Source organism: Pseudophryne corroboree, chromosome 6, assembly GCF_028390025.1.
Source record: "Pseudophryne corroboree isolate aPseCor3 chromosome 6, aPseCor3.hap2, whole genome shotgun sequence".
NCBI classification, from domain to species: domain Eukaryota; kingdom Metazoa; phylum Chordata; class Amphibia; order Anura; family Myobatrachidae; genus Pseudophryne; species Pseudophryne corroboree.
In genome coordinates, this window is record NC_086449.1 from 140,291,027 (window position 1) to 140,316,711 (window position 25,685).

At 46.6% G+C, this 25,685-nt stretch overlaps 2 protein-coding genes and 1 long non-coding RNA gene across 3 annotated transcripts in view; 1 reads left to right on the forward strand and 2 right to left on the reverse strand.

Annotated features, from left to right (window-relative positions):
• Nucleotides 1–4,144, reverse strand: part of DDX56 (DEAD-box helicase 56) — a 90,448-nt gene extending 86,304 nt beyond the window's left edge. Inside the window, exon 1 of the mRNA XM_063931911.1 lies at nucleotides 3,978–4,144. Within this exon, the coding sequence (XP_063787981.1) occupies nucleotides 3,978–4,028 (51 nt within the window). The 5' untranslated portion in view covers nucleotides 4,029–4,144. The remainder of the gene's footprint in view (nucleotides 1–3,977) is intronic.
• On the forward strand, nucleotides 4,025–19,025 carry LOC134936722 (uncharacterized). Its single transcript, XR_010180542.1, has 3 exons — nucleotides 4,025–4,165; nucleotides 17,562–17,619; nucleotides 18,721–19,025. It is a non-coding gene; the product is annotated as an uncharacterized LOC134936722 (long non-coding RNA).
• TMED4 (transmembrane p24 trafficking protein 4) lies at nucleotides 11,546–24,832 on the reverse strand. The gene is made up of 5 exons (XM_063931912.1): nucleotides 24,425–24,832; nucleotides 19,714–19,814; nucleotides 18,391–18,516; nucleotides 16,373–16,519; nucleotides 11,546–13,678 (listed from the first exon to the last, which is right to left on the reverse strand). The coding sequence occupies exons 1-5, from the start codon at nucleotides 24,573–24,575 to the stop codon at nucleotides 13,529–13,531; spliced, it is 675 nt and encodes a 224-aa protein (XP_063787982.1). The 5' UTR covers nucleotides 24,576–24,832; the 3' UTR covers nucleotides 11,546–13,528.
• Nucleotides 24,833–25,685: the final 853 nt, after the last annotated feature.

Consider the following 25,685-nt stretch of genomic DNA (forward strand, 5'->3'; position numbering starts at 1 on the left):
TTGAAGAATCAGCCGTATAGCCTCCAAGAGATCAGGAACTTGGATTCCCCATCAGAAGCATCTGCGTCAGTGTCTAAGGGATCAGTGTATGCGCCATCTTCATCCGATGAAGTATCTGTAACATGAGTGGACTGTGAGGATGTAAGGGCCCACGTAAAGGACACTTTGGACTTAGGCGGGCGAGGGTTAGGATTTTGCTTGGCCGAAGACTGATTTAATTGCTGTAACTGAGAGGACAGAGCAAATGCCCATGGTGGATTAACAGCAGGGACAATATGTGGCTGTAATGGCACAGGAGGTCCCATAGGGGGTGCAAGTCTAGTTACCAGCGTAGTCAGTAAATTAGAGAATGTAGCTCACAGTGGGTCAGTAGATACCCCCGATGTAGGAAACTGACTAAGGGGTACACAGCCCCCAGCACCTGAACCGTCAGCTGCAATATTTTCCTCAGAGACATCCGGGGCAATAACACTGCCAGACGCAGGGTCTGCCACCGAACCCTTACCCTGACGAGCTGACACTATATGAAAGCGTTACCGTAGGGTGGAATACTACAATCAAAACAGACAGAATAACTAACAAAAATTCCCCCGGATAGAGTGACTACAGGTAGAGCACACACAGAGGATTTAAGAGGTAAAGAGTGATGTAAAACACAGAGAAAATACCAAAAAAAAGTATATCCTGTGAAAACCACTATATTATATGAAAACCCTGACGCACATAGCCCCCTTCGGGGTACAGAATCTAGGGATAGCAGTAGATGTGAGATACACGGAATAGAAATCACACAGCAGCTATTGGCACACACACAGTCACATGTACAACGCAGAAATGATGACAGATAACTATAATACTGCCTGGACTAGCCATACTGTAGTAACTGCACCACACAAGTAAAGCTAATTAGGTATATAGATATAGCAATGCACAGTAAACACTGGATGTACTAAAAAAACCTGACAAAGTGCACTTGTTCTTAACTAACACTGTCTGAATACATGTAGAATATTTAAGTGTCCTGTAAAAGCACAGCACTGATGATGCAGGCGGCTTTACAGAGGAGGCATAGCCCAGCAGTCCCAGATCAGCGCAGCTGTGTGTGTGTAATGGCACCTAAACGCTGGTAGGGAGTGAGGGAGAGAGAGAGATGCAGCTCCAGGGCGGGAACATTAGCAGTAAATGGCGCCCTGGGGCTGGGGGAGGGGCTAAAGGTCAGAGCCAGATCCCTTTGCTAGACTTCACCACTGGTACTGCGGGCCTTAAAGAAAAGGACTTTTGCAAAAATCCGACCTGTGCCCATGCTCTGGTGGTACAGTGGCGTCCCTGCACGGTCACAGTGTCCACACCAGCACGTGCGGTCCGCCTCGCTTTGCAGCGGGTCCCGCCTGGGGGGGGGAGCCTCTTACCTCCTCCTTTCAGCGGCCCCGCGATCCTAGACAGCAGCGGTGGATGTGTGTGTGCCCTTATGAGAGAACCAGAGCCTCCGCTGTAGTTACCCGGCAACCAGGGTGCGGGAGTGTACAGCGCTACAGGGAGGCGAGGGAGCTGCAGCATGATGTGTCAGAATGACACATAGCACTTTTAAGTGCCTATGCTGCGCTCTGAAGTCTTCTTTCTTCACTTGAAAGCTCTTTTCAGGGATGCCCAGCGGAACCCTCCCCGTTGTTAGCCTGCACTACAGGCACCAACTTACAGACTGAGCTCTTGTGCACGGAGGCGGGGTTAGAGAGGAGGCAGCACTGTGCATCTAGGGAACAGTCAAAGCTTTTAGCCTGTTGGTGCCTTGGATCAAGATCATACTCTACACCCCAATGTTATCCCTGTTGAACCCCAGTGTACCCCGCTGCAGAAATCAGGGGTTTTATTTGGGACATATGCATTGGTTTATAGCTAATTTTGCTTAGGGGCAGTGGACAAAACAGCCATCATTCCACATTATGTGACATGTATGGTAGGACACAGATGTAGGCAGACGCATATGGAAAACTAGCGAGTGTGCTTAAGGGTACATAAAAAAAAAAATCGGGTGTTTTAATTTGGACATATGCACTGCTTTCATGCTAATTTTGTTTAGGGGCAGTGGATAAAACAGCTGTCATTCCATAGCAAACCGCTATAATTCCACATTATGTGACATGTATAGTATGCTAATGATGTAGGCGAACGCATATGGAAAAGGATTAGTGAATGCGCATAGGGGATCATAGAAAAAATGGGTGTTTTAATTGGGACATATGCACTGCTTTCATGCTAATTTTGTTTAGGGGCGGTGGATAAAACAGCCGTCATTCCTCATTATGTGACATGTACAGTAGGGTGTTGATGTAGGCGGACGCATATTATTTATTTATTTATTTATTAACAGTTTCTTATATAGCGCAGCAAATTCTGTTGCACTTTACAACTGGACACAATTAGAAGACAAAACTGGGCAAAAAACAAACAGTCATAGAGGTAGGAGGGCCCTGCTCGCAAGCTTACAATCTATTGGGAAATAGGCACTGATACACAAGGATAGGTGCTATCTATTGCATAGTTGTCCACCAGATTGCAAAGGTTATTGGTGGGCTGAATGATATCACATCACAGCAGTGATGAACCAGGGTCAGGAGGAAAGGAGAGTGAAGAAATAAATATGTGGAGGATAAGTGTGGACTGTACTGTGGGGATATAATTGGATAGGAAAGCTATGAAGGTAATGTGAGCGGTTCCGGAATTTGATAAGCTTGTCTGAAGAGGTGAGTTTTCAGGGAACGCTTGAAGACTAAAGGAGAGTCTTATTGTACGTGGTAGGGCATTCCACAGAGTGGGTGCAGCCCGAAGAAAATCCTGTAATCGTGCATGGGAGCAAGTAATGAGTGTGGATGAGAGACGTAGATCTTGTGATGAGGGAAGGGGCTGGGATGGGAGATATTTTGAGATAAGCAAAGAGATGTATGTTGGTGTAGTATGGTTAATAGCCTTGTGTGTAAGTAACAGTATTTTATATTGAATACGGCAGAATACAGGTAGCCAATGGAGGGACTGACAAAGTGGGTCTACAGACAATGAATATGGAAAAGGATTAGTGTGCGCGCTAAGGGGATCATAGAAAAATCGGGGGTTTATATAGGACATAATGCACTGCTTTCATGCTAATTTTGCTTAGGGGCGGTGGATAAAACAGCTGTCACTCCATAGCAAACCACCGTAATTCCTCATTATGTGACATGTATAGTAGGGTATTGATGTAGGCAGACGCATATGGAAAAGGATTAGTGTGCGCGCTTAGGGGAACATAGAACAATCAGGGGTTTTATATGGGACATATGCATTGGTTTTTTGCTAATTTTGCTTAGGGGCGGTGGATAAAACAGCTGTCATTCCGTGTCACTCTGGGTGTAAAATATGTGACATCACCTTAGGAAGAAGTGTGCTGATATAGTTCATAAGTTTAAGATTTTTTAAAATACACAAATGTTCAATCTGCTCCCATTATAGTCAGTTGGCATTCCATTTATGCAGACCAGAGTGTCATCCCTTTTTTTGCCCCCACTTAGATGACTACACCAACACAACGTGACATATCACCATTGAGCAGGAGCATAACATCATACTGTGTTTGCTTTCATCCCATCTTGGGGACAATGACATAGGGTCACCAGATGTCAAGGATCCACAAGTAGCAATGTGTCCAACAAACCTCTAGCAGGGCATGCTGTAACCTGTAGTTCTACAAAGACTGCCTCAAGTTGCCCAAGCTTCACTACTGTATATATGCAAAGCCTATCAATGCACAACGCTGAGACTTGTAGTTCCACAGCAATTGGGGAGGAACAGACTGGCCATCGGTTATCAACATTGTACAGTATAGGTCTAATGGTAGACTGGCAGACCATGCTGGGATCCATAGTTCCACAGCAGATGAAATGCCTTTCCCAGCTGAAGAGACACACAGAGGCCATCGGCCTGAGAGGCAGCCAGGCGTTGCTTACCTTCAGCAGCCGGTCATCTATCCCCAGCTCATGGAAGCGCAGAGCAGCCATATGCACGTGTGTTACCGGACCGGGAGGACTGCTACTACCACAGAGACTAGACAACAGGCTAGACGAACCTACACCACAAATCAAACCATAGAGCGGAAAGCCAGATAATGCAAACTATAGAGTTTCAAAGAGGCTAGGTAAAACTAATTTACTTAACAGCAGCGATAGAGCCATCTAGTGGTAGAATCAGGATTGTGCATACTCATAGTCATACGTGTAATATTTACCTACTTCATCTGATAAATCACACATTTCTCTATATGGGTTAATTTAGATACTCAATTCTGTGAAAAGTATTTTAATTACTAATAAATGTAAATATATATTTTATTACTATAGAGACAAATCACTGATTTATAGGAACCAATCACCCACACATGGAAAATAGTCGCTTGGCAACACAAATGCATCTTTGGGCTCACGGTGTGGCTTGATTTCCACAAGTGCATATAGATTTCACACAGGTTTCCGGAGCAAGACAGTCACATTTGCAGAGGAAGAGCAGTTCAGACAGGGGCCTATTTCATACCCTCCAACTGTACCTTTTTGGCAGGTACAGTACCTTTTTTTTATGGTCTGTACCGATTTTTGGCCCTCCAAACTTCCATTGAAAGTATAGGAAAAGGGGTGTGGCCATGCCCCCCCCCTGTACCCGTGACCACGCCCCTTTTTAGAATTTGAACAGATTTTAGGGGGACATGTACTAAGCAGTGATAAAAGTGGATAAGTGAGCCAGCGGAGAAGTTGCCTATGGCAACTAATCAGCACTGACGTAACTTTTATAATTTGTATACTATAAACATATACAGATCAGCTGATTGGTTGCCATGGGCAGCTTCTCCACTGGCTCACTTCTCCACTTTCATCACTGCTTAGTACATGTCCCCCTTAGTGTGTAAAATGTTGGAGGGTATGCTATTTATGAAGCACTGATTGGCAAAAAATCTGGAGAAAGGTAGCCTAACAAAGGGGTGAGCGCAGCTTCCTCCTATTTAAGAACATAATGTAGTCATGATTCCGGGGCTCAGTATACTGAAGCCGGGATCCCGACCGCCAGAATACCGCCAGGGGGCCGACACCCATATAGTGGGAATAGAACTGACGAGCCCGCGATGCGCAGGTGCGTGGTTGCCCAGCGACGGCCATTGCTGGGCAATGACAAGAAGAACGAAGAAAGCGTCCGCTGCGGCGATTGCAAGAAGATTGACAGGAGGAAGGCATTCCGGGGCGTCAGCTAACCGTTTTCTGGGAGTGGTGCGGCGAAAACAGGCGTGTCCAGACGTTTGCAGGGCGGGTGTCTGACGTCAATTCCGGGACCTGACAGGCTGAAGACATCGCAGCGGGTAAATAACTTCAGAGCTACTCAGAAACTGCACAAAATGTTTTTGCATAGCTTGGCTGCACAAGCGTTCGCAGCCTTGCTATGCAAAAATATCCTCCCCCATAGGCAATGTCTAGTTGATCACACGGGCAGCAAAAAGTTGCTACGTGCGATCAACTTGGAATGACCCCCATTGTATACTCAAAAACAGGTATAAATTAGGAAAAGGCCCTTTCCTATACTTTCTATGTAGATTTAGTGAGTACAAAATTGGTACAAAGCCCTTTTTGGCCGGTACAGACCATAAAAAAACGGTACTGTACCTGCCAAAAAGGTACAGCTGGAGGGTATGCAGCTGGAAAGAGGCACAGTGGAAAGTATTATTATTATTACATTTTATTTATAAGGCGCCACGTGTTTCGCAGCGCCGTACAAAGGACAGTACAGGGGACAAAACATTGCATTACAGTAAATAAATAACAGAAATAGAGTACAGGTAACAGAGCACCACACATTCTCAAGACATAGTACAGCTAAGATGTAAGTATTGAGGGAGTGATCATCGTACTACTAGAGGCTGGTGTTCATAGATGGAGATGAACCTTTACTAGCAGGATAAAAATGGTCGTTGAGTAGTGGAGAGCTGTGAGTGAAATGTGTTGAGACGAGGGCTTAGATAACAAAGGAAAGAGGGCCCTGCTCTGAAGAGCTAACAATCTATTGGGGAGGGGCGACAGACAGATGACAAGAGGTGCAGGCAAGCGGGAGGTAGCCTGATGGCAGTATGCAAGCAAAGCTGAGATGTTCACGGCCTGAGGCAGGGGGTGGAGGCGCGGCTTCAGCTCTGGGTTATGCATTAGAAGGGTACGCTTTGATGAATAGGTGGGTTTTTAGAGCCCGTTTGAAGCTTTGCAAGGTTGGGGAGAGTCTAATGGAGCGGGGGAGTGCGTTCCACTGAAGGGGTGCAGCACGTGCAAAATCCTGAACTCGTGCATGGGAAGCAGTGACCAGGGCGGTGGAGAGGCGACGGTCATTAGTCGACCGTAGGGGGCGGGAGGGAGTATGAAGGGAAAGGAGGTTGGAGATGTAGGGAGCAGTGGAATTAGAGATGGCCTTGTATGTGAGGGTGAGGAGTTTGAAGAGGATTCTGTAGGGGAATGGGAGCCAGTGTAGATTTTGTTGAAGGGGAGTGGCAGATGTGGTGCAGCGGGAGAGGAAGATAAGCCTAGCTGCGGAGTTCAGGACAGATTGGAGGGGAGCAAGATGGGAGCATGCGAGGCCAGTGAGGAGGACATTGCAGTAATCAAGTCGTGAGATGACCAGTGAGTGGATGATGAGTTTAGTTGCACTCTGGGAGAGATATGGCCTGATACGAGCAATGTTGCATAGCTGGAAACGACAGGATTGTGCCAGAGCTTGGATGTGGGGTGCAAAGGAGAGGGAGGAGTCAAGAGTGACACCCAGGCAGCGGAGTTGGGGAACGGGGGAGATGGTGGAGTTGTCAACAATGATGGAGATATTGGTCGGGGGTGTTGCTCTGGATGGGGGGAAGATGATGAGTTCCGTTTTGTCCATGTTGAGCTTTAGAGAGCGTTCAGACATCCAGGAGGAGATTGCAGAGAGGCAGCTGGAAACCTGAGAGAGGACAGAGGGGGACAGATCAGGAGATGAGAGGTAGAGTTGTGTGTCATCAGCATAGAGGTGGTATTGAAGGCCAAATGAGTTAATGAGCGCACCCAGGGAAGAGGTATACAGGGAGAACAGAAGGGGTCCAAGGACAGAACCCTGAGGGACACCAACAGGAAGGATTGAAGGGTGTGAGGTGGTGCTTGAGGCAGACACAGAGAAGGAGCGGTTAGTGAGGTAAGAAGAAAACCAGTCAAGGACAGTGCTAGAGAGGCCAGCGTTTTGGAGTGTGCCGAGGAGGAGAGGATGATCTACGGTGTCAAAGGCAGCAGAGAGGTCCAGAAGGATGAGCAGAGAGAAGTGGCCCCTGGATTTGGCCGAAAGCAGGTCATTGGTGACTTTCACCAGGGCAGTCTCAGTTGAGTGGAGTGGGCGAAAGCCAGATTGTAGTGGATCGAGGATGGAGTTGTCAGAGAGGTAGCTTGTGAGACGGCTGTAGACTAGTCGTTCAAGTAATTTGGAGGCGAAAGGGAGAAGAGAGATGGGGCGGTAGTTAGTGGGTGATGAGGGGTCGAGGTTGGGTTTTTTGAGAATAGGTGAGACCAGAGCATGTTTGAATGGTGAGGGGAAGATGCCGGTGGAGAGGGACAGGTTAAAGAGGTGAGCAAGGTGGGAGCAGGCAGTGGGGGAGAGGGAGCGGAGAAGACGGGAGGGGAGGGGGTCCAGGGGGCAGGTGGTGGGGGGGGAGGATAAGATGAGGGAGTGGACTTCCTTTTCTGAAGTCGGATGGAAGGAGGACAGGGTGGGATAGATGGAGGGGAGGGATAGAGGGGGCAGGGGGGTAGCAGAGGGGTGACGGCAGGAGATGTCGTGTCGGATATCCTCAATTTTGGAGATGAAGAAGGAGGCAAAGTCAGTGGCAGTGAGGGAGGATGGGAGGGGAGGAGGAGGGGGGCGAAGGAGAGTGTTGAAAGTTTCAAAGAGACGGCGTGGACAGGAGGACTGAGAAGAGATGAGTGCTTGGAAAAAGGATTGCTTGGCGAGGGAAAGAGCAGAGCTGTAGGAGGAGAGAATAAACTTGAAATGGAGGAAGTCCGGCAGAGAGTGAGATTTCCTCCAGGAGCGTTCAGCGGAGCGTGAGCATTTTTGTAAGAAACGTGTTAGTTTGGTGTGCCAGGGTTGGGGTTTGGAGCGGCGGAGGGGGACAGAGGAGAGGGGGGCCACAGAGTCGAGAGCAGCGGTTAGGGAAGAGTTATAGAAGGTGGCTGCCTGGTTGGGACAAGTCATAGTGGAAAGAGGAGAGAGGAAAGTCTCGAGGGAGGACATGAAAGTGGGGTTGAGAGACCCAAGATTGCGTCTGGTGGTGGTGGGTCTGGGTGTGGAGAGGAGGAGGGAGGATGAGAGGGTGAAAGAAAGCAGATGGTGGTCAGAGAGAGGGAAGGGAGAGTTTGAGAAATCAGAGAGATTACATCGGTGGGTGAAGACAAAGTCGAGGGAGTGGCCGAGATTGTGAGTAGCGGTGGAGGTCCATTGAGAAAGTCCAAAGGAGGTGGAAAGGGCGAGAAGATTAGTGGAAGCGGCATTAGTGATGTCAATAGGGATGTTAAAGTCTCCGAGGATGACAGAGGGGAGGTCAGAGGAGAGAAAGTGGGGAAGCCAGGCAGCAAAGTTGTCAAGGAAAGGTGAACAGTGGCCAGGGGGGCGGTAGATCACTGCCACAAGGAGGTGAATGGGGTAGAAGAGGCGGATAGTGTGGACCTCAAAGGTGGAGAAGGTGAGAGAGGGCTCAGGTGGGATGACACGAAAGGTGCAGTTAGGGGAGAGAAGGACGCCCACGCCTCCACCCTGGCGACCATCAGTTCTGACTGTGTGGGTGAAGGAGAGGCCTCCGTAGGAGAGGGCAGCAGGGGAGGTGGTGTCAGAGGAGGAGAGCCAGGTTTCAGTGATGGCGAGAAGGTGAAAAGAGTGGGAGATGAAGAGGTCATGGATAGTTGGCAGCTTGTTGCAGATTGATCTAGCATTCCAGAGTGCACAGGAGAAAGGAAGGGAGGGGACAGGGGAGATAGGGATAAGGTTGGCTGGGTTCTGAGTGTTTGTGGGAGAATTTGAATTTGGGGGGTGAGACCTTGCAGTGAGGATTGGTATGTGACAGGATCGAGGAGCCATAATTTGGTACAGTTAGTGTTAAGGGGAATAGAATGGTGTAGGTGTAATATAGAATGAACAAGGAGTATGTGGGGTGTAATGTAAGCAAAAGACAGTGCAAACAGTATTTTAAGAAATAATGTTAGGAATGGAAAGGCTGAGATGGATACACAGTGGTTGTAGATTGTGTAAATGAGAGTGTGAGCAATGTGTGAAAGCAGTAGGGCTGCTACTTAATCAGACAGGTTGTTCAGTATCCAGGCTGTAGGCATTACTGGTAGTGGTATGGGTAACTCACTATAGTCTGTTGGTTGTAGTTCTTTTGTGGAGGTGGGGGGAGGTAGTCTGCTGTCCCTCTGTTTCTCTCCGTATATCTCCATAGATTATATCATCCTACTTTGCACTAATATACTTGGCAACTAAAATGCTGGCAGCCTAAAATGCTTGCAGCCTTGACCAATACTAGTTAAATAACCATGCAGACATGGATGCAGGGTTAATTGATAGCAGCCCCCACCCTCTGAAAACTCCACCCACAGCAAAAGGTTGCCACAAGGTGTGAACAAATCACTATACCCCCACTAATACACAGTGAGAACAGACTATAGTCTGGCCTAGAAATAACTAGTAAAAGATAAAATTGTCAATACCTATCATAGTACAAAAAGCATGTAAAGTAGTGAAAAACTTGCTACTGCACGGATTTTAATAGCTGCTGCCAACCATAACTGTTTTTTTATAATTAATCTAAGCCGGCTTTTCAGTTGTGCAGGTGCTTGATTTGGGAGGCAGGTTAATAGAATCTAAAACAAGAACGTTCCCTGTTCCCTAATCCTCTATAATTGGCGTTACACAAAAAAGTCAGTGATTGCGCTGTGCAGCCATCACCTCATCCCTGACCTTCTTGGGCTTGTTGATACACTTTTCTGCCCTCACCTTGCGGTTTCCAACCCAGTCCGTGGCGTGCTGCCATTTTTGCACCACTGCGCCAGGATGTGGTATCACATATCCTTCATGCATTTTTATCAGCTTATTTCCACAATGATTTTGTTGATTACAGTCCACGTAGATGAGCTTCTTTACCTTTCCAGGGGAAAATAACGCCAAAAGACCCTTAATACGTTTAATTATTGAATGACAGTATTGTTTTGAAAGTGTGCCATTTAATTACAGTCTCCATCTCTTGGGTTTATATACACGGTCGAGTCACATTATTATGACCACCAGCTAATAGCCAGAGTAACCGCCACGAACAGCAGTTAGATGGGCTGAACTGTTAATTTACACACACATCTGGTAGCCTCCAGGTTCATTTCCACTGTAGAGTGTTGATCGTCCCTGACGCACCTTCATAGCAGACATTCACCTCTCACATCAGTGGCAAGTGGTGCTCCGCAGTTTCCACGTTGGTTATTCACAATGGTGCCATTTGTCCAGTCACGGTACACCTTCACCATAGCAGCACCCGAACAAATTCAGATCTGTTCAGGAATACTGCCACCCTTGGCCGATAATCATCCCTTTTTGCAACTCAGATAAATCTCCCCTTTTACCAATGACAGCAACAAGTGATGTGTGCAGACGGCCTATCACACACCTTATATACTCACCAAGTCAGCGCACGACACGCCGTACTTCATGGGCTACGCGCTGCCGACATCATAAAATGTAGGAGGTGGTCATAATAATGTAATTGGACAGTGTACGTTATTAGGGTTGGAAGCACTTCATTACATAACCTGTTTGCTGTTCTATTCTGGTGGGGGACTTTACAAATGCACACATATTGGTTAATATTATTAGTATCATCAGTAAGAAAACCTTGCCGTATCTGGTTACTGACATGCCCCATCATTAATGACACTGGGCTGTCTCAGCCATTGATACCGCTTTCAGATCGCAATGCTGGGTCCCACCCGGGAAATGGATACTGGTCTTTCCCGGCTGGGACCCGGCCTTGGACCCCACACACCGCAATCTTGACCCGATAATATGCCAGGTCGGGTTTCCATCCGGGAATGATGACTGAGCCGGCATCGGGGGCGGTGGTAGAGGAGAGCATCTCCGCACCGCCTCTCCCTATGTGGTGAACGGGTACCGGGTCGCATCAACCCAGGTAACTCGTTCACACTGCGCCTGACCAGGTAATTGTCCGGGAATAACACTTTTTATATCCCGGGTTGAATTACCGAGTCAGGCAACAAGGGAATTTGTCCATGGCCCCTTTCACACCACACAGCGACCTGGCAATATACCAGGTCGAAACCGGGTTATTTGTGCGGTATGAAAGGGGTGTAAGTCACCCTCATATTAGATGCTTGCTCACATATTACACAGTTATCTGGTCAAACAGACCCACACAACTCACAGGCATCTGGACAGTGACTTTGCATCTGACATTAGTCTTAATCATTATAGCACTATAGACATGGAAAAAAAATTCCCCTTTATTACAATTCAAAATACTCACAGAATCAAAACTTTTTTAAATCCCAAACATACAAAATAAAATATATTAGAATCATCATTTTGGAGACTGAAGTGGAGAAAAGCACAGGGAAAAAGCATTACTATTCATTTTGAAATTATCTGTAAAAAAAAAAAACCCAACTATTGGAAACCATTAGAGTTCTGCAATACACGACTGTGGGTAACGGGAATTAGTGGTAATACCCCCACAGCCCTTCCAGTTGTTTATCATCCCCCCCCCCGACAGAAGCATTAAGCTTTTTTAACCTGGCAAAACCATTCTACACCGGATAAACAGTCACTAATAATCTCTCAGGCAAATCACTACTCCTGCTGGACCTTGGGCCGGCTGACTGTGGCCAGTCGTCCTCAGAACAGCAGTTAGGAGGAAAGGCTTATTAATATTTTTACCACCCCTATGGTTCTTCACACGTACCACTCATATATACAGGATTTCAGACAGACTGAATTTATAGACAGAATTCCGTACCAACTGCACTGCCCAATATAGAAAATGTTCAACTGTAGGCAGTTCTGTGTGGTGTCTGAGGTACACCCACTATCAACCTAACACACCGTCAACAATCAGGACTATAGACTGTGGCAGTGGTTCCCAAAAATGTTTGAATCACGGCGCCCTAGAGTATCAGAATTTTTTTCACGGCCCCCCTAGGCCTAAAGATTTTTATTCAGAAATTTTGAAAGAAATATTAAAGTAAGTAAATTGTCTATATAGGTCATCCTTAGGTTCAATTATGTGGTGAGGGACAAGATTCACTTCTGTTTGTCCACATAGTTTATGACTGACAGCCACCAGCACTGGTTTTGCCTATTACATTGACCATAAATAATTTGAATTGGTCCTGGACCACCAATCCAAGGCACCCCTGCAAGTGTCCCGCGACAGTTTGAGAACCAATGGACTAAGGACATAGAAGACAACTTGAGGATTGCAGACATGGGCTTATTTAATAAAAACTGCAGCAACCAATCAAGTGCCAACTTTTAGCAGTCCAGCATTATCTAATGAAAGTAATCACCGGATTGGTTGTTTTGTATTACAGCATATGTTAATTTTATTTAATAAGCCCTATACAGGGGAAGCAGTAAATGGGAACAAAGCCCTGTTTTACAGGTCTTCCTTGAAAATAATCCATTATTATATGTAGTTATTACATATAATGAAGTTGAACTATTATAGGCTGCCAGCAAGTATCAGATCAGTATTAGACAAGTAACCGCTAAAAGCAGATAAACCCCAAAGCACTGTATGCTCTGCCACATAGAGTAGGTACATGTAATTAGCCTACTCCTAAACTATCTGTTTTGACCATTACTAAACTGTATACATATTTATAAAGTGAATAATAATTTAAAAACCTTCGTAAGCATTATGTGAGCTCTTGCCACGTATCAATAAATCGCGGTGCAGTTTCAGAGATTATGAAACAGTGTAAAAAAAAAGTCGTATGGAAAGTCTTCAGAGTTTCGCTGCATTACTCCAGAGATACCATTGGTTGGAAACAATGGGTTAGGTGGCCCATGAAATCTAGCACATTAATTCCAGATAGTTGGAGCCAACTTTTCTTACTGCTTCACTTGCTCTTTTACATTGAGGGCTGATCTTGTATTATTTAAACCCCAATTACACCTAATGTTCCCATCTGTTTGTCTGCCAGCAGGAAAGGATTGTCCTAATCATGAGAAACGCAGATAACAGGAGGTGGGCCCTGAGTAATTAAGAGTTTCAGCCCACAGCTCTATGTTCTGCTTACACCTTACGTAGGCATATGAATAAAGTTCTGTATACAGTGGTGTACATGCCAGGGGTGTAGAGGTGTGGGGGAGGGGAGGCAGGGGGGGGATTAGAACTGAAAGACGATTTTGTTTCTCTTTGTGTGTGGAGTACAGTATTCAGATGGGCACAGAGGTAGGCATTTCACACTAATTTCTTGGCCTCGAAGAAGCTCTTAAGGTGTCTCATTTGCCAGATGCCAGTGAGGATAAGGATGAGAGTCTGAGTAATAGACCACCACAGGACGCGCTGATTAGTGCTCTCGCTCGTTAGTCGGAACCTTTCTTCCCGGTACTGGGGAGGGAAAACACAACGACATGAAATATAAAATCAATTCACTCAAATCTCCTATAGCTTGAAGAAAATAAACACTTTCATTTTTAATTTAGGTTTTGCAGCATTTTTTGTTAATGTAAGAATAAATGAGAGAACACATTACTCCTTGCTTCTCCAGTCACCAGTACATGAGCAATAATAGAAGTGATGGAGGTGAAGTGGGTACAGCCTGTAATCAGCGTTAGCGCACTCCATCTCATCATGACCTCCGCTGTTTGCACCTTAATGGCCTTTTAGCATTGGTTTTGCCATGTCCCTTTCATTCTACTAAAGCAAATTCTAGCTATAAAGTCACAAGGTGGTACAATAAAACCCCTTTCACACAGAACAAAATTTCCCGGGTTATTGCACATGAACGCGCATCAACCCGGGAAATTTCTCAGTGTGAAAGGGTACAGGGACAAAATCCCGGGATTCCTGTCCCGGTATCTCAACCCTGCAATCGACCAGGGTTGTTCCCGGGATCTTCCCGGGAACCTGGTCAGTGTGAACGGGAGCCGGGTCAATGTGCCCCGGCTCCCGTTCACTCTCTGTGTAGCAGGCGGCACTTGGAGATCATGTGATCTTTTGCGCCGCGTCACCGCTGACGTCAGCAACCCGGCAATATGTCGGGCTGCTGACTGCGGTATGCAAGGGGTCTTACCCGGGAATGTCCCTGCATGATCCCGGGACCGTATTCCCGGGTAAGACCCCTGCATTTTTGGTGTGAAAGGGGTATAAGTAATGTAACAAGACCTCTCACAGTTGTAATATTCTCTATTCATTCTAATTTCCCTCAGGCCAGAACACTGAAGTGTGTAGTGTGATCAGATTTCTGCATCTAAAGCCCTATACACACTGGCAGATACAGCAGTGAAATGAGCGATCTCACTAGATTTGGCATGCATGCCAAATCTAGAGCCAGCGATAGCGATGCGCGGGGCCACGCATTCGCTGTCGCCGGCACCCTACAAACAGAGATCCATGCTTAATATCTAGTCAGATTGCTTAGAATTTAAGCACGTATCTCCCCGTGGCTACCCCCCCTTAAAGGGCACATCAGCAACTGGAATTCATCTCTGTGAACTGGTGTATTGCTGCATGATAACGTCATGCCACCTGTACCAGGGCCATACTCTCTCTATATATATATATATATATATATATATATATATATACATATACATACATACATACATACATATACACACACACACATATATATATACATACATACACACACACACACACACACACACATATATATATATATATATATATATATATACACACACACACATACATACATACATATATACATACACATACTCACGAGTAGAATAAATTTATGCAATGAGAAGTCTTGTTACCTTATTTATTGAACCAGCCTCGTATATCTGGATAGAAAATTTTTCTTTTGGTACCATAGTGCAATAAGTACCTTTATCCTATGTATACTAGATAACCAAACATTAGGAAAAATAGATGTATTCCTTAATAAATCTCATGGTTACTTTTACATGTTTAGTGCACCATTATTTTCTCATAGATAAGGAATATGCGGTACAAGCGCTGAATTTAAGATGCATACAGGGGAGTCCCTATACATCAGTGCTCCATAAATCCCATAAATGGCCCCTAGATTGTGCTGCCTGGCTACCAGATTATGCAGGGAAGGAGGAAGCAGATCCTCTTCAGCCCCAGTGATTCGTAGGCGTGCCTGTACTGTATTGCAGTGCCCATTTCATGCACAGGACTCCATGCTGGCCTGCGCTGACTGCTGTGCCTGTTCATCCCATCCTGCACCGTTTTCAAACTCCGTCTGCATAGAGTTCTCCGATAAGAGAGTCTGTGCGTGGCCAGGGATTATGGCTTCAGAGGGGGTAGTGATATGTCCCCAGGTCGGGGGGGGGGGGGGGGGGGAGGAATTGTTTGCACAGGGGATTGCTTTGCCTGGGGGGGTCCTCTTAGTTGTGTGGCCGTGGGGTTGGATTGTCTGGGGTGGTGGGAGGGAAGCTGCCCAGTGATATGGCTGTGATCTCTTACTTGGGTAACTATTTATTTAGAGACCTGGTACAGAAGGTTATATTAGGACTCTTCCATGGCAGGCCCAAGCCAGATCTACTATTTATCCAACAATGGGCCTAATTCAGGCCTGATCGCAGCAGCAAAATTGTTCTCTAATGGGCAAAACAATGTGCACTGCAGGGGGGGCAGATATAACATGTGCAGAGAGAGTTCTATTTGAGTGAATTATTTTGTTTCTGTGCAGGGTAAATAATCGCAGCTTTATTTTTACACTGCAATTTACATTTCAGTGTGAACACACCCCACCCAAATCTAACTCTCTCTGCACATGTTATATCAGCCCCACCGGCATTGCACATGGTTTTGCCCATAAGAGAAAAATTTGGCTGCTGCGATCAGGTCTGAATTAGGCCCAATATCTGCTAAACTATCATGGGAATAACTGTGATTCCTCCCTGGTTTCTTTCTATAATGTTTAAATTTAAAAGACAGCACATTGGGATGGTCCCTGGTTCTTGTCCTTACAGGTGTCCTGGACAGCCATAAAGACAGGACAGTAATAACATTGTGTCAATACAGTCACTGTACACGATTACTCCTCACAGAACCATCCACCACACACAAAGTCGCCTCATCCCATCTTACCCTCTGATAGTTTTGCTCTTTTTGAATTTGCTCTACTTGATCCAGAAGCTGTCTCACTCGGAGCTGTAGTTCTGTCAGTTTGTCCTTTGCTGCAATCTCCGGATAATTGTTGGTGTGTTCTCCGATCTGGATGTCCAAGTGAACTCTCTGCGAGAAGACGGAGACTCAGGTCACAGCATTAAGAAACAACGTCTGCCCATCTACTGTAATCTTCCTGCTACACTGTTCTGCCAGATTAATTTTCCTACTGTTTAATAATCCTCGTCTACTGTGACAAAATGGGTCTTCTGGAAGCACAATGAAAATGGCACATTAAATAAGTGGCCATTAATCCCAAGGAGAGGGTTGGATCCCATAGGAGAAGGCGGCTAGCTAACCAACTGTATAGTACCCATTCTCCAAGCACCATGTCGAATGATTGGGTCACAAGGGAAAGCTGGCCAGAACAGTCTGTGCCCCACTTATGGGCTAACATCTTTATGAGCAGAAGTTGCCACACCTGCAGAAAGACATTTAGCTTGGTAGGAAAACAGATACATTACACATAGTAAACCTATAGACTCCCTATAGATTGTAAGGCCCCTACACACTGGACGATATAGTGAGCGATATGGAGGATATTGTTAATTTTTTATCAGTGTGGAGCCACCAACGATAAACGAGGTGCGTCCCCGCGCTCATTCATCGTTGGTCTCCCGTCGTTTGAACATGCATGTCGATATGGACAACCTACGTGTTCGGGAATGGGGCCGGGTGACATGGGGAGTGAAAAAAAAGTTAATTCCCCTCGTCACCCGCACCTGCGACAGGTTGCCCGTCAGCCGTATAGCACCTCGACCGCAGGTCGCTAAGTGTGTAGGGGGCTTAAGCTTGCGAGCAGGGCCTTCCTAGCTCTGTGTCTGTCTGTTTTTGACAAGTTTTGTTCTATTACTTCTAATTGTAAAGTGCAACAGAATATGCTGCGCTATATAATAAAATGTTAATAAATAAATAAAAGGTAACTTGTACGGTCGGGGCTGCAATCTGTAACACAAAGCCGCCACCACCATCAGTTTCCAGATTTCTTTCACCGTGGGACATTTATCAATAACGTATCTGCGCACTCTGCTTTTAATTAACAGACTTTGTAGACATTTTTCGCAATGTACTGTATGATTAATTCTTCATGTTTTTTCTGCCTCGTTATAAGGAACGGAAAAGGACAAAGAAAAGATGCATCACTTCATCATGAATCTTCATGAATATAGGTTGAGTATCCCATATCCAAATATTCCGTAATATGGAATATTCCGAAATACGGAATTTTTTGAGTGCGAGTGAGATGGTGAAACCTTTGTTTTCTGATGGCTCAATGTACACAAACTTGTTTACTACACAAAGGTATTAAATATTTTATTAAATGGCCTTCAGGCTGAGTGTATAAGGTGTATATGAAACATAAATGCATTCTGTGCTTAGACTTAGGTCCCATCGCCATTATATCTCATTATGGTATACAATTATTCTAAAATACGGAAAAATTCAATATCCAAAATACTTCTGCTCCCAAGCATTTTGGATAAGGGATACTCAACCTGTATAATCATTCCGTACCCATTGGAACTGCCTTGCCGACACCTACATTAGTTGTCCCAGGATGTCAAATCTGACAGTTAAGAACTGTGGTAAGAGGGTGGAATTCAATTGTTTCCCTTGGCGGCTGTCACTAGCAGACGCCCCATAGAGTAATTCAATTGTTGCTCCATTGTGCATGAATGCTGCAGAGGGACACATTTCTGCTCGCCGACTCCTGTGCTAATAAATATTATGTGGTTTAGGCGCCCTAAGCTGGACTTTAGACTGGTTTAGCAGCAATACACGGCAAAACCCAGTCTATTTGGGCGCGACAACCGTGATAATTAGTGGGTAGCCGCAAACAAATGAATTGCTCTGTCAGGTGCCCATTAAATGAGCACCACTCAAACATCAATTGAATTCCCCCCAGAGAGAGCTATAATTGTTAGGGTGAGTGGTCTTACCAGCTTGCCTCCGGCAAAGAGAGACATTCTGGTAGAATTGGAGTGGAGGCAGATCTGGTGTTCTCCTGGGGTGTGAGATGTAAAGGTAAATCGCCCCTCGGACCCATACTGCCTGGAGAGGATGATCTGAGGAAGGGAAAACATTTTAAGCATTTTAAATATTCAATAGTTCTAAACTTCCATTACATATAAATACGTTGTGCAGCAAAAATAAAGGGATAGTAGTGTTTTATCAAAAACAAAAAAAATATGAACAAAGAAGATCGTATATTTTATCCCAATTATAGTGTTTAGTTGATGATATTTGTCCCTTTTCATCTTTTTTCTCAGCTAAACTAGTGCATACAGCTACTGCAGGTCTTTCCAATCTAACCAACAAGGAAACTGTACAGATACAGATGATCAGGCACCACCATAAGGAACTGTGCGGTACTCTCCTCTACATCTGTGTCAGTAGAAGGAGGCCATCAGCCAATCAAAATTTCCCCATTGTCTCAGTCACTGTAATTGCAGAACAGGGCACTTTTCTCCAGAAGAATGCAAAAGACCAAATCTACTTGTGTACAGCCGGCTTTAATGACTAGGGGCCGGATGTAATGGCTTGCGAGGCAGAGGAGCGCCAAGACTCCGGCCGAACTCGTACTTTTTTTTTTAAAAGCAGAAAATGTTTACAAGGCAAAACCAACCAGCCTTGGAAATGTTTGCCGCTTTAAAAAAAAAAAAAAAGTACCAGTTCAGCCGGAGTCCCTGAGCTCCGGCAGTCTTGCAAGCCATTACATCCAGCCCTATGTGGTCTGCCCTAGGACTCATCCATAGCCAGAGAATGACAACGTTCCGCAAGCTAGACCAACTTGTAGCTGGAAACAAATGGAAGGAATACACACTAGATTACATAAACCATTTTATTTAACAATCTTTCAATAGTGTTCATTTTCATGTGACCGGTCATTCTTCACAAAGCTCACACAGTGTGCGGTGCAGAACACAAGGAGCTAATTCTGGGATACAACCCAGGACGGGCAGCTAATCTCTGAGCGTCCCTTAGCTACTAAACCCAAATGTAAGTATACAACATTCTAGGGGAGATGCATCAAGCCTCGAAGAGGATTCAAAAGGAGATGATTGCCAAAGCAAATAATTAACTTCTAACTGTCCTTTATACAGCACAGTCTATGAAATGGCAGAAGCTGATGGGTTGCAATGGGTCAACTTCTCAAGTTTATCTCTCTCAAAGATTTGATACACCTCCCCCACAGTGACAAGAAATGGTTGTCTAGTAGTAAAAAAAAAAAAAGAAGCACAGAAACAGCGGTCTCAATTCACCTTTTCTTCTGGGTCTTTCACCTCCACGTGCATGCCGAGACCTGGGGTAGATGGCAAGAAGGTCTCAGCCTGTTTATCCCAGAGCTGAGTCTTGTAGTTTCCTAGGTGGAAAACAAGGAGGTGATATAAAGGAATAAGACTGAGTGTATGTACTGTCTTTTTGGTCTGCCCCGCACCAATATGTTTCAGAAGTACAAATAATATTGAGAGATGGGACAGGCTGATCCTTCACATTGTAAATGAAGATACACAGGTGGACATTTACTAAGCAGTGATAAGAGCGGAGAAGTGAGCCAGTGGAGAAGTTGCCCCATCAACCAATCAGCAGCTCTGTATAATTTTATAGTATGCAAATTATAGATGTTACTTCAGTGCTGATTGGTTGCCATGGGCACTTCTCCACTGGCTCACTTTTCCGCTCTTATCACTGCTTAGTAAATGTCCCCCACATTCTCTTCTCATACAAACACTTCAATCCCTAGGTCTCCAGGGCACAGTCCTTTCTTCTCATCCTACCTATCTAATGGCTCTTTCACTGTCTATTTCTCCGATTCCACCTCCTCTTCACTACCTCTATCAGCTGGAGTACCGCAAGGCTCAGTCTTAGGTCCTCTACTTTTCTCTACCTATACATCATCTCTTGGCAAACTAATCAGCTCTTTTGGATTTCAGCATCATCTGTACGCGGATGATACCCATATCTACCTATCCTCCTCAGATCTATCACCCTCTGTATTGGTCCATGTGACCAAATGCCCTTCTGCCGTTTCATCTTGGATGTTATCTCGCCACCTCAAACTCAACATTTCCAAAACAGAATTAAATATATTTCCACCGGTCAATAGTAGTTACCAACCTGATATCTCTATCACATGCCTCTAACAAACATAAACAAAACACGACCGTATCTTACACAAGACACTGCAAAAACTCTGATCCATGCTCTTATTATCTCCAACATTGATTATTGCAATAGTCTCCTTCCTGGTCTAACCACAGGCGTGCGCAGCCCATTTTATTAGGGGGTGCACCATCGAAATGGTGTGTCTAGCCCCGCCTTTTGAGTATGTCTAGCACCATCTATTGACGGTCAACACAATATAAATATCCACCCTTGTAGCAATCCTAATAAAGCAGATGCATTGTCAGATGTTGTGGTGTGCACAAAACAAACACCCCTGATGGCACTCACTGCAATTACACTGCTCATCCTCAGCCTGGTCTGGCTCCCCCTCTCTTTCCCCTGCAAGCTGCAGCCGCTTACTTACAAGTCAGCCACTCACTGACACTGACAGTCGCAGACTAGTACTGCTGCTGCTGGAAAAACGAGTGACGTGTCAATGCTGCTGCCGACCGCCTGCCAGTATTGAATTTGTCTTCCTAAGAGGAACGCTGGATGCATGCTGCTCCTCATCAGTGACTGGCATTGGCATAGGAGAGGGGTGGGCGTGTGACGGGTGGGCGTGCAGGCAGCATGACATCATCACGTCACATCACGGTTTTTGTACATGGAAGTGGAGTCGGGAGTTTGAAAGCCGGTGGCAGTGGCACCCTTGATTAATCCATGCGTCCGGCCAGTAATGCAGTCATGACAGGGTGCAACGCAGAGCGGACAGTAATCAGCCTGCTCAGCGATCTCTGCACAGGCATGTGAGATCAAGGTGCCAGACATAAGGGGGTGCCTGTGCGCACCAGGCACCCCCCCTGCGCACGCCTATGGGTCTAACCAAATACAGACTCTCACCACTACATTCGGGATGCGTTTAGCATACTGTACAGGCTGTTTGGATGCTGGCAGTATAGTGACAGACGCTGGAATCCCGACACCACTCAGGAGACCGGGGCCAGAACACTGACAGCCAACATCCCAAAGGTGAGCATCGGGATGGGGATTAGGGCTGGGCACTGGGAGGGGGGGAGGAAACCCTAGCCACCACCTCCCGAGGGTTAGGGTTGTCTGTATTCTACCATATTCAATATAAAATACTTTCACTTTTATATAAGGTTATTAACCAAACTACACCAACATACATCTCTTGACTATTTTCAAAATATCTCTCAACCCGACCTCTTCACAAGATCTACGTCTCATAACACGCATTACTCACTCCCATGCATGATTGCAGGACTTTCCACAGAGTGGGTGCAGCCCGAAGAATGCCCTCTCAGGCACAATAAAGGGGGGTACTCACGGAGAGATCCATGCTTAAAATCTAAGCAATCTGACTGGGTGAAATGAGCGCTCCCCCTTCCTCCCCCACATCGCTCAGCACACATCGCGCTGTGCTGAGCGGCGGGAGAGATCTGTGCTGAGCGGTTCGCTCAGCACACATCTCTCACATGTATATGGCCCTTAAGACTCTCCTCTAGTCTCCAAACTTTCAAGTATTCCCTGAAAACTCACCTCTTAAAACAAGCTTATCAAATTCCAGAACTGCAAACTAGTTCACAGGGGTCTGGGGGCGGGCTTAGGAGAGGGAAGTCTTATGCAGGGTTCTGCACAGCAGCCGTGATATACAGCGCTGCTGCCGATTACATATATTACATACATCTACACACTATGTATATTCATCCATATGCACAATTGTACCCATCTCTGCGGCCAAACTGCCTCACTGGGATGCAGTTCATTTACCAGCGGTCAGGATACTGATGCCAGAATCCCGGTTAACAGGGGCTATTCCCACACGTGGGTGTCCATGACACCTATAGAGAGGGAATAGAAGCTGTGGCAAGCGCAGCGAGCCACCGAGTCCGCAGAGAGGTGAGCGTAGCGAGCCCGCAGGGGGTCTCTTTGTGCTCGCCCTGCTGCATACTGACAGCTGAAATGTCGTTGTCGGTATACTGACAGCCGCCACCCCGACTGTCGGTATATCATACTGATCCCGCCTCATCCCCTTAAGGCCCGTACAGACTAGTCGACGTCGCTCATTTGCGCTTCTTGAGCACTATTGTTTACTATATTGCCCACTGTGTATGCAGTAAACAATACGCGTTTCTGTGCTTCGTTAACGAGGCTCGCTGTTGCCTGGCAGCTCAATTTGGACACATCCCGGCCGCAGCATTACGTCACCGTGTGATATATCGCAGTGTGTGTGCCCAAGTCTGGCGGCCCAGGTCGGGAGGGGGACACACTAGGCGATGTCGCTCACGGAGAACATCACCTAGGAGTCTATTCATGAAACAGTGAAAAGAGTGGAGAAGTGAGCCTGTGGAGAAGTTGCCCATGGCAACCAATCAGCTGCTCCGTACAATTGTATAGTATGCGAACTGTAAATCAGGCATGTCCAAACTGCGGCCCTCCAGCTGTTGTGACATATCCCAGCATGCCCTGACACAGTTTTGCTGTCAGAGAATGCTAAAGCTGTGTCAGGGCATGCTGGGATGTGTAGTTTCTCAACAGCTGGAGGGCCGCAGTTTGGCCATGCCTGCTGTAAATGTTACTTCAATGCTGATTGGTTGCCATGGGCAACTTCTCCACTGGCTCACTTTTCACTGCTTCATGAATAGACCTCCTAGTGTGTAGCCATCATCAGCAGCGTGCACTTGCAGCAGACCTTTCCTTGGTGCAAGAGATCCATCACAGAACACTGGAACAGGTGCATTTATGATTGCAGCCAACGTGTCCTCACTGACCACTGCCTACGCTAGAGCACAGCATTGCCTGGCTCTGTATTTGCGATTTTGCGTACGCGTGGTTCCTGGGTGAGTGCACTCTGCAAACGGAGCTCAGCCCCCACCCGCCATCTGTGTCCATGTATGTGTATTACAGGGGCTCAGTTCCTCCCAATGTCTAACACCAGTGCAAACATTGTGTGCGACGTCTACAGCGATTTACTAAAATCATGTATCTACATGCACCTGTCCTATATTGACCACTGAACAGCAGCCATGGTGCCCCGCCGGGTGTGATGGTCCATACACACTATGCAATATCATTCACAATCTGAACGATATTGTTCAGTCCTAAATGATATTGCACAATGTGTATGCATGATCCGATGTACAATGCGCGCTCCCGCTGGTCACATGCGACCTCGTACATCGGACTGCATGCAGTCTTGATGAGGCGATATTGTGTGCTTTAGAACGCCAGTGATGACTTTGTTTCTAGACATCGTTTGACATCATTTGTAGTGTGTACACACGATCCGATCTCATAAGATATCTTATGGTGCCCATACACTTGTGCGATGCCCAGCAACATCGCGAGGCATCGCATCGTTCAGTTCATCGCACCTGAACTGCCAAAGTGATTACCATGCGATCATGCGATAGATTGCATGGTAATCACGTGATGGGCACATCACCGCCGAGTGGGAGCAGCCTCCATCCGCTCCCGGTGGGTGCCCATCGTTCATCGCAGTGCGATATATAACGTGTTTTTAAAAACACATGAGATCGCACTGCGATTCGATAAATATTAAGTCCAGCACATACTATCTTGAGATGTGAGATTCGACCCGCATAACAAGGTACCTAAAATGTGTATACAATCCTTCCATTTCTCTCACAGATGAGGTTGAAATCGAAGGTTAGAACCGATTATCTCACAAGTGTATGGGCACCATTATACAATATCATACCATATTGTATCGTATTGGATTGCATAATGTGTACATAGTATAAGTGCGGACAGCCCCCGGTGCCCGGCAGTTGCTATAGTGACCCGGCGGGTGTGTGTACGGGCAGCCCCCGGCAGGCCTCTCACCTATAACCATGGTCTCATCCGGGATCTCCTCTATGAAGCAGCGCTTCTCCGTCTCCCCGATGTGGAAGTAGAGGCCCCGGCACAGGCCCAGCTGCAGCAGCAGCAGCGGCAGGAGCGCCGGCAGCGGGAGCTTGGGGCCGTGGGGAGACATGGCTGGCTGCGGGCGGATAGAGGCCGGTGGGTGTGCGCTCAGCTACCGACTCCTGCGGGTCAGGCCTCGGTCTGGGGAACTGCGGCCTTGCCGGATTGGCTCCACCTGCCCGGGGGACGTGGCTGTGTCAGAGCGAGGCCTGGACCGGACTCACCGGCAACGTCAGCACTGGCTGCCTGCTGGGAGGGGGGACGCGTCACCCTACGGAGGGGGCCGCCATCTTGCTGCTGCTGCGGCGGCACGGGGTCGGTGCACTGTAGCTGCTTTTGTGCCCGGTGCTGTACTCGTCTTATTGTGTGTATACCCAGCAGCAGGCAGCGTCCTCCACAGCGCCGAGCCCGGCATCTCCAGGCACAGATGTAGTGCACCCGGCCACCGCGGCATTATTTAGTAGTATTATTTTTATCATTATTACTACTACTAATGATATTATTATTAGGTCTCGTTTTTAATAGATCTGTGAATGAGTAAGGCGAGTCACTATGCAGGTGACAGGTCTTCCCAGGGGCAGCGCTATACACAGATTTTTATTCTAATTAATATGTTTATACTTTCGCTCAGGGGTGTATCTAGGGGTCCAAGCATGGAATCTAGCATCAACCATGCTTGGACGGTTGGTTCTGTATCGGAGTGGGAGAAGGGACCTTCTGACGTATCTAGGGGAGGAGCTCCGGGCCGAACAGGGTACCCGAAAAGTACCCTCGCGGGCTCGCTTCGCTCATCTAGCATCAACCGTCCAAGCACCCCCGGCAAAGTAAGGGACCGGCGCGCACCCCCCCTTCCCCCCATATCTGAAATAAGGAAGGTGCGTGTAACTGTGTGCCTGTCAGGCGTGCGCAGCTAATTTTATTAGGGGGTGCACAGCAGGAGGGGCATATCTAGCGCCGCCTTTTGGGTGTGTCTAGCACTATTTTACATTTTCTAATTTCTCCCTAGTTCCTAAAATTAAAGTAGATATATATCCCAGAGAAATAAAATTAAACATAATGGATACTAACTGTCTGCTACGGCATAACTCCGAGCGCTAGCTGCCGCTGCACCCTATCACTGCTTACACTTCCCCCAACCTATACAACAAAAGAAGAAAGAGACAAGCGCTCATGGGTTCAT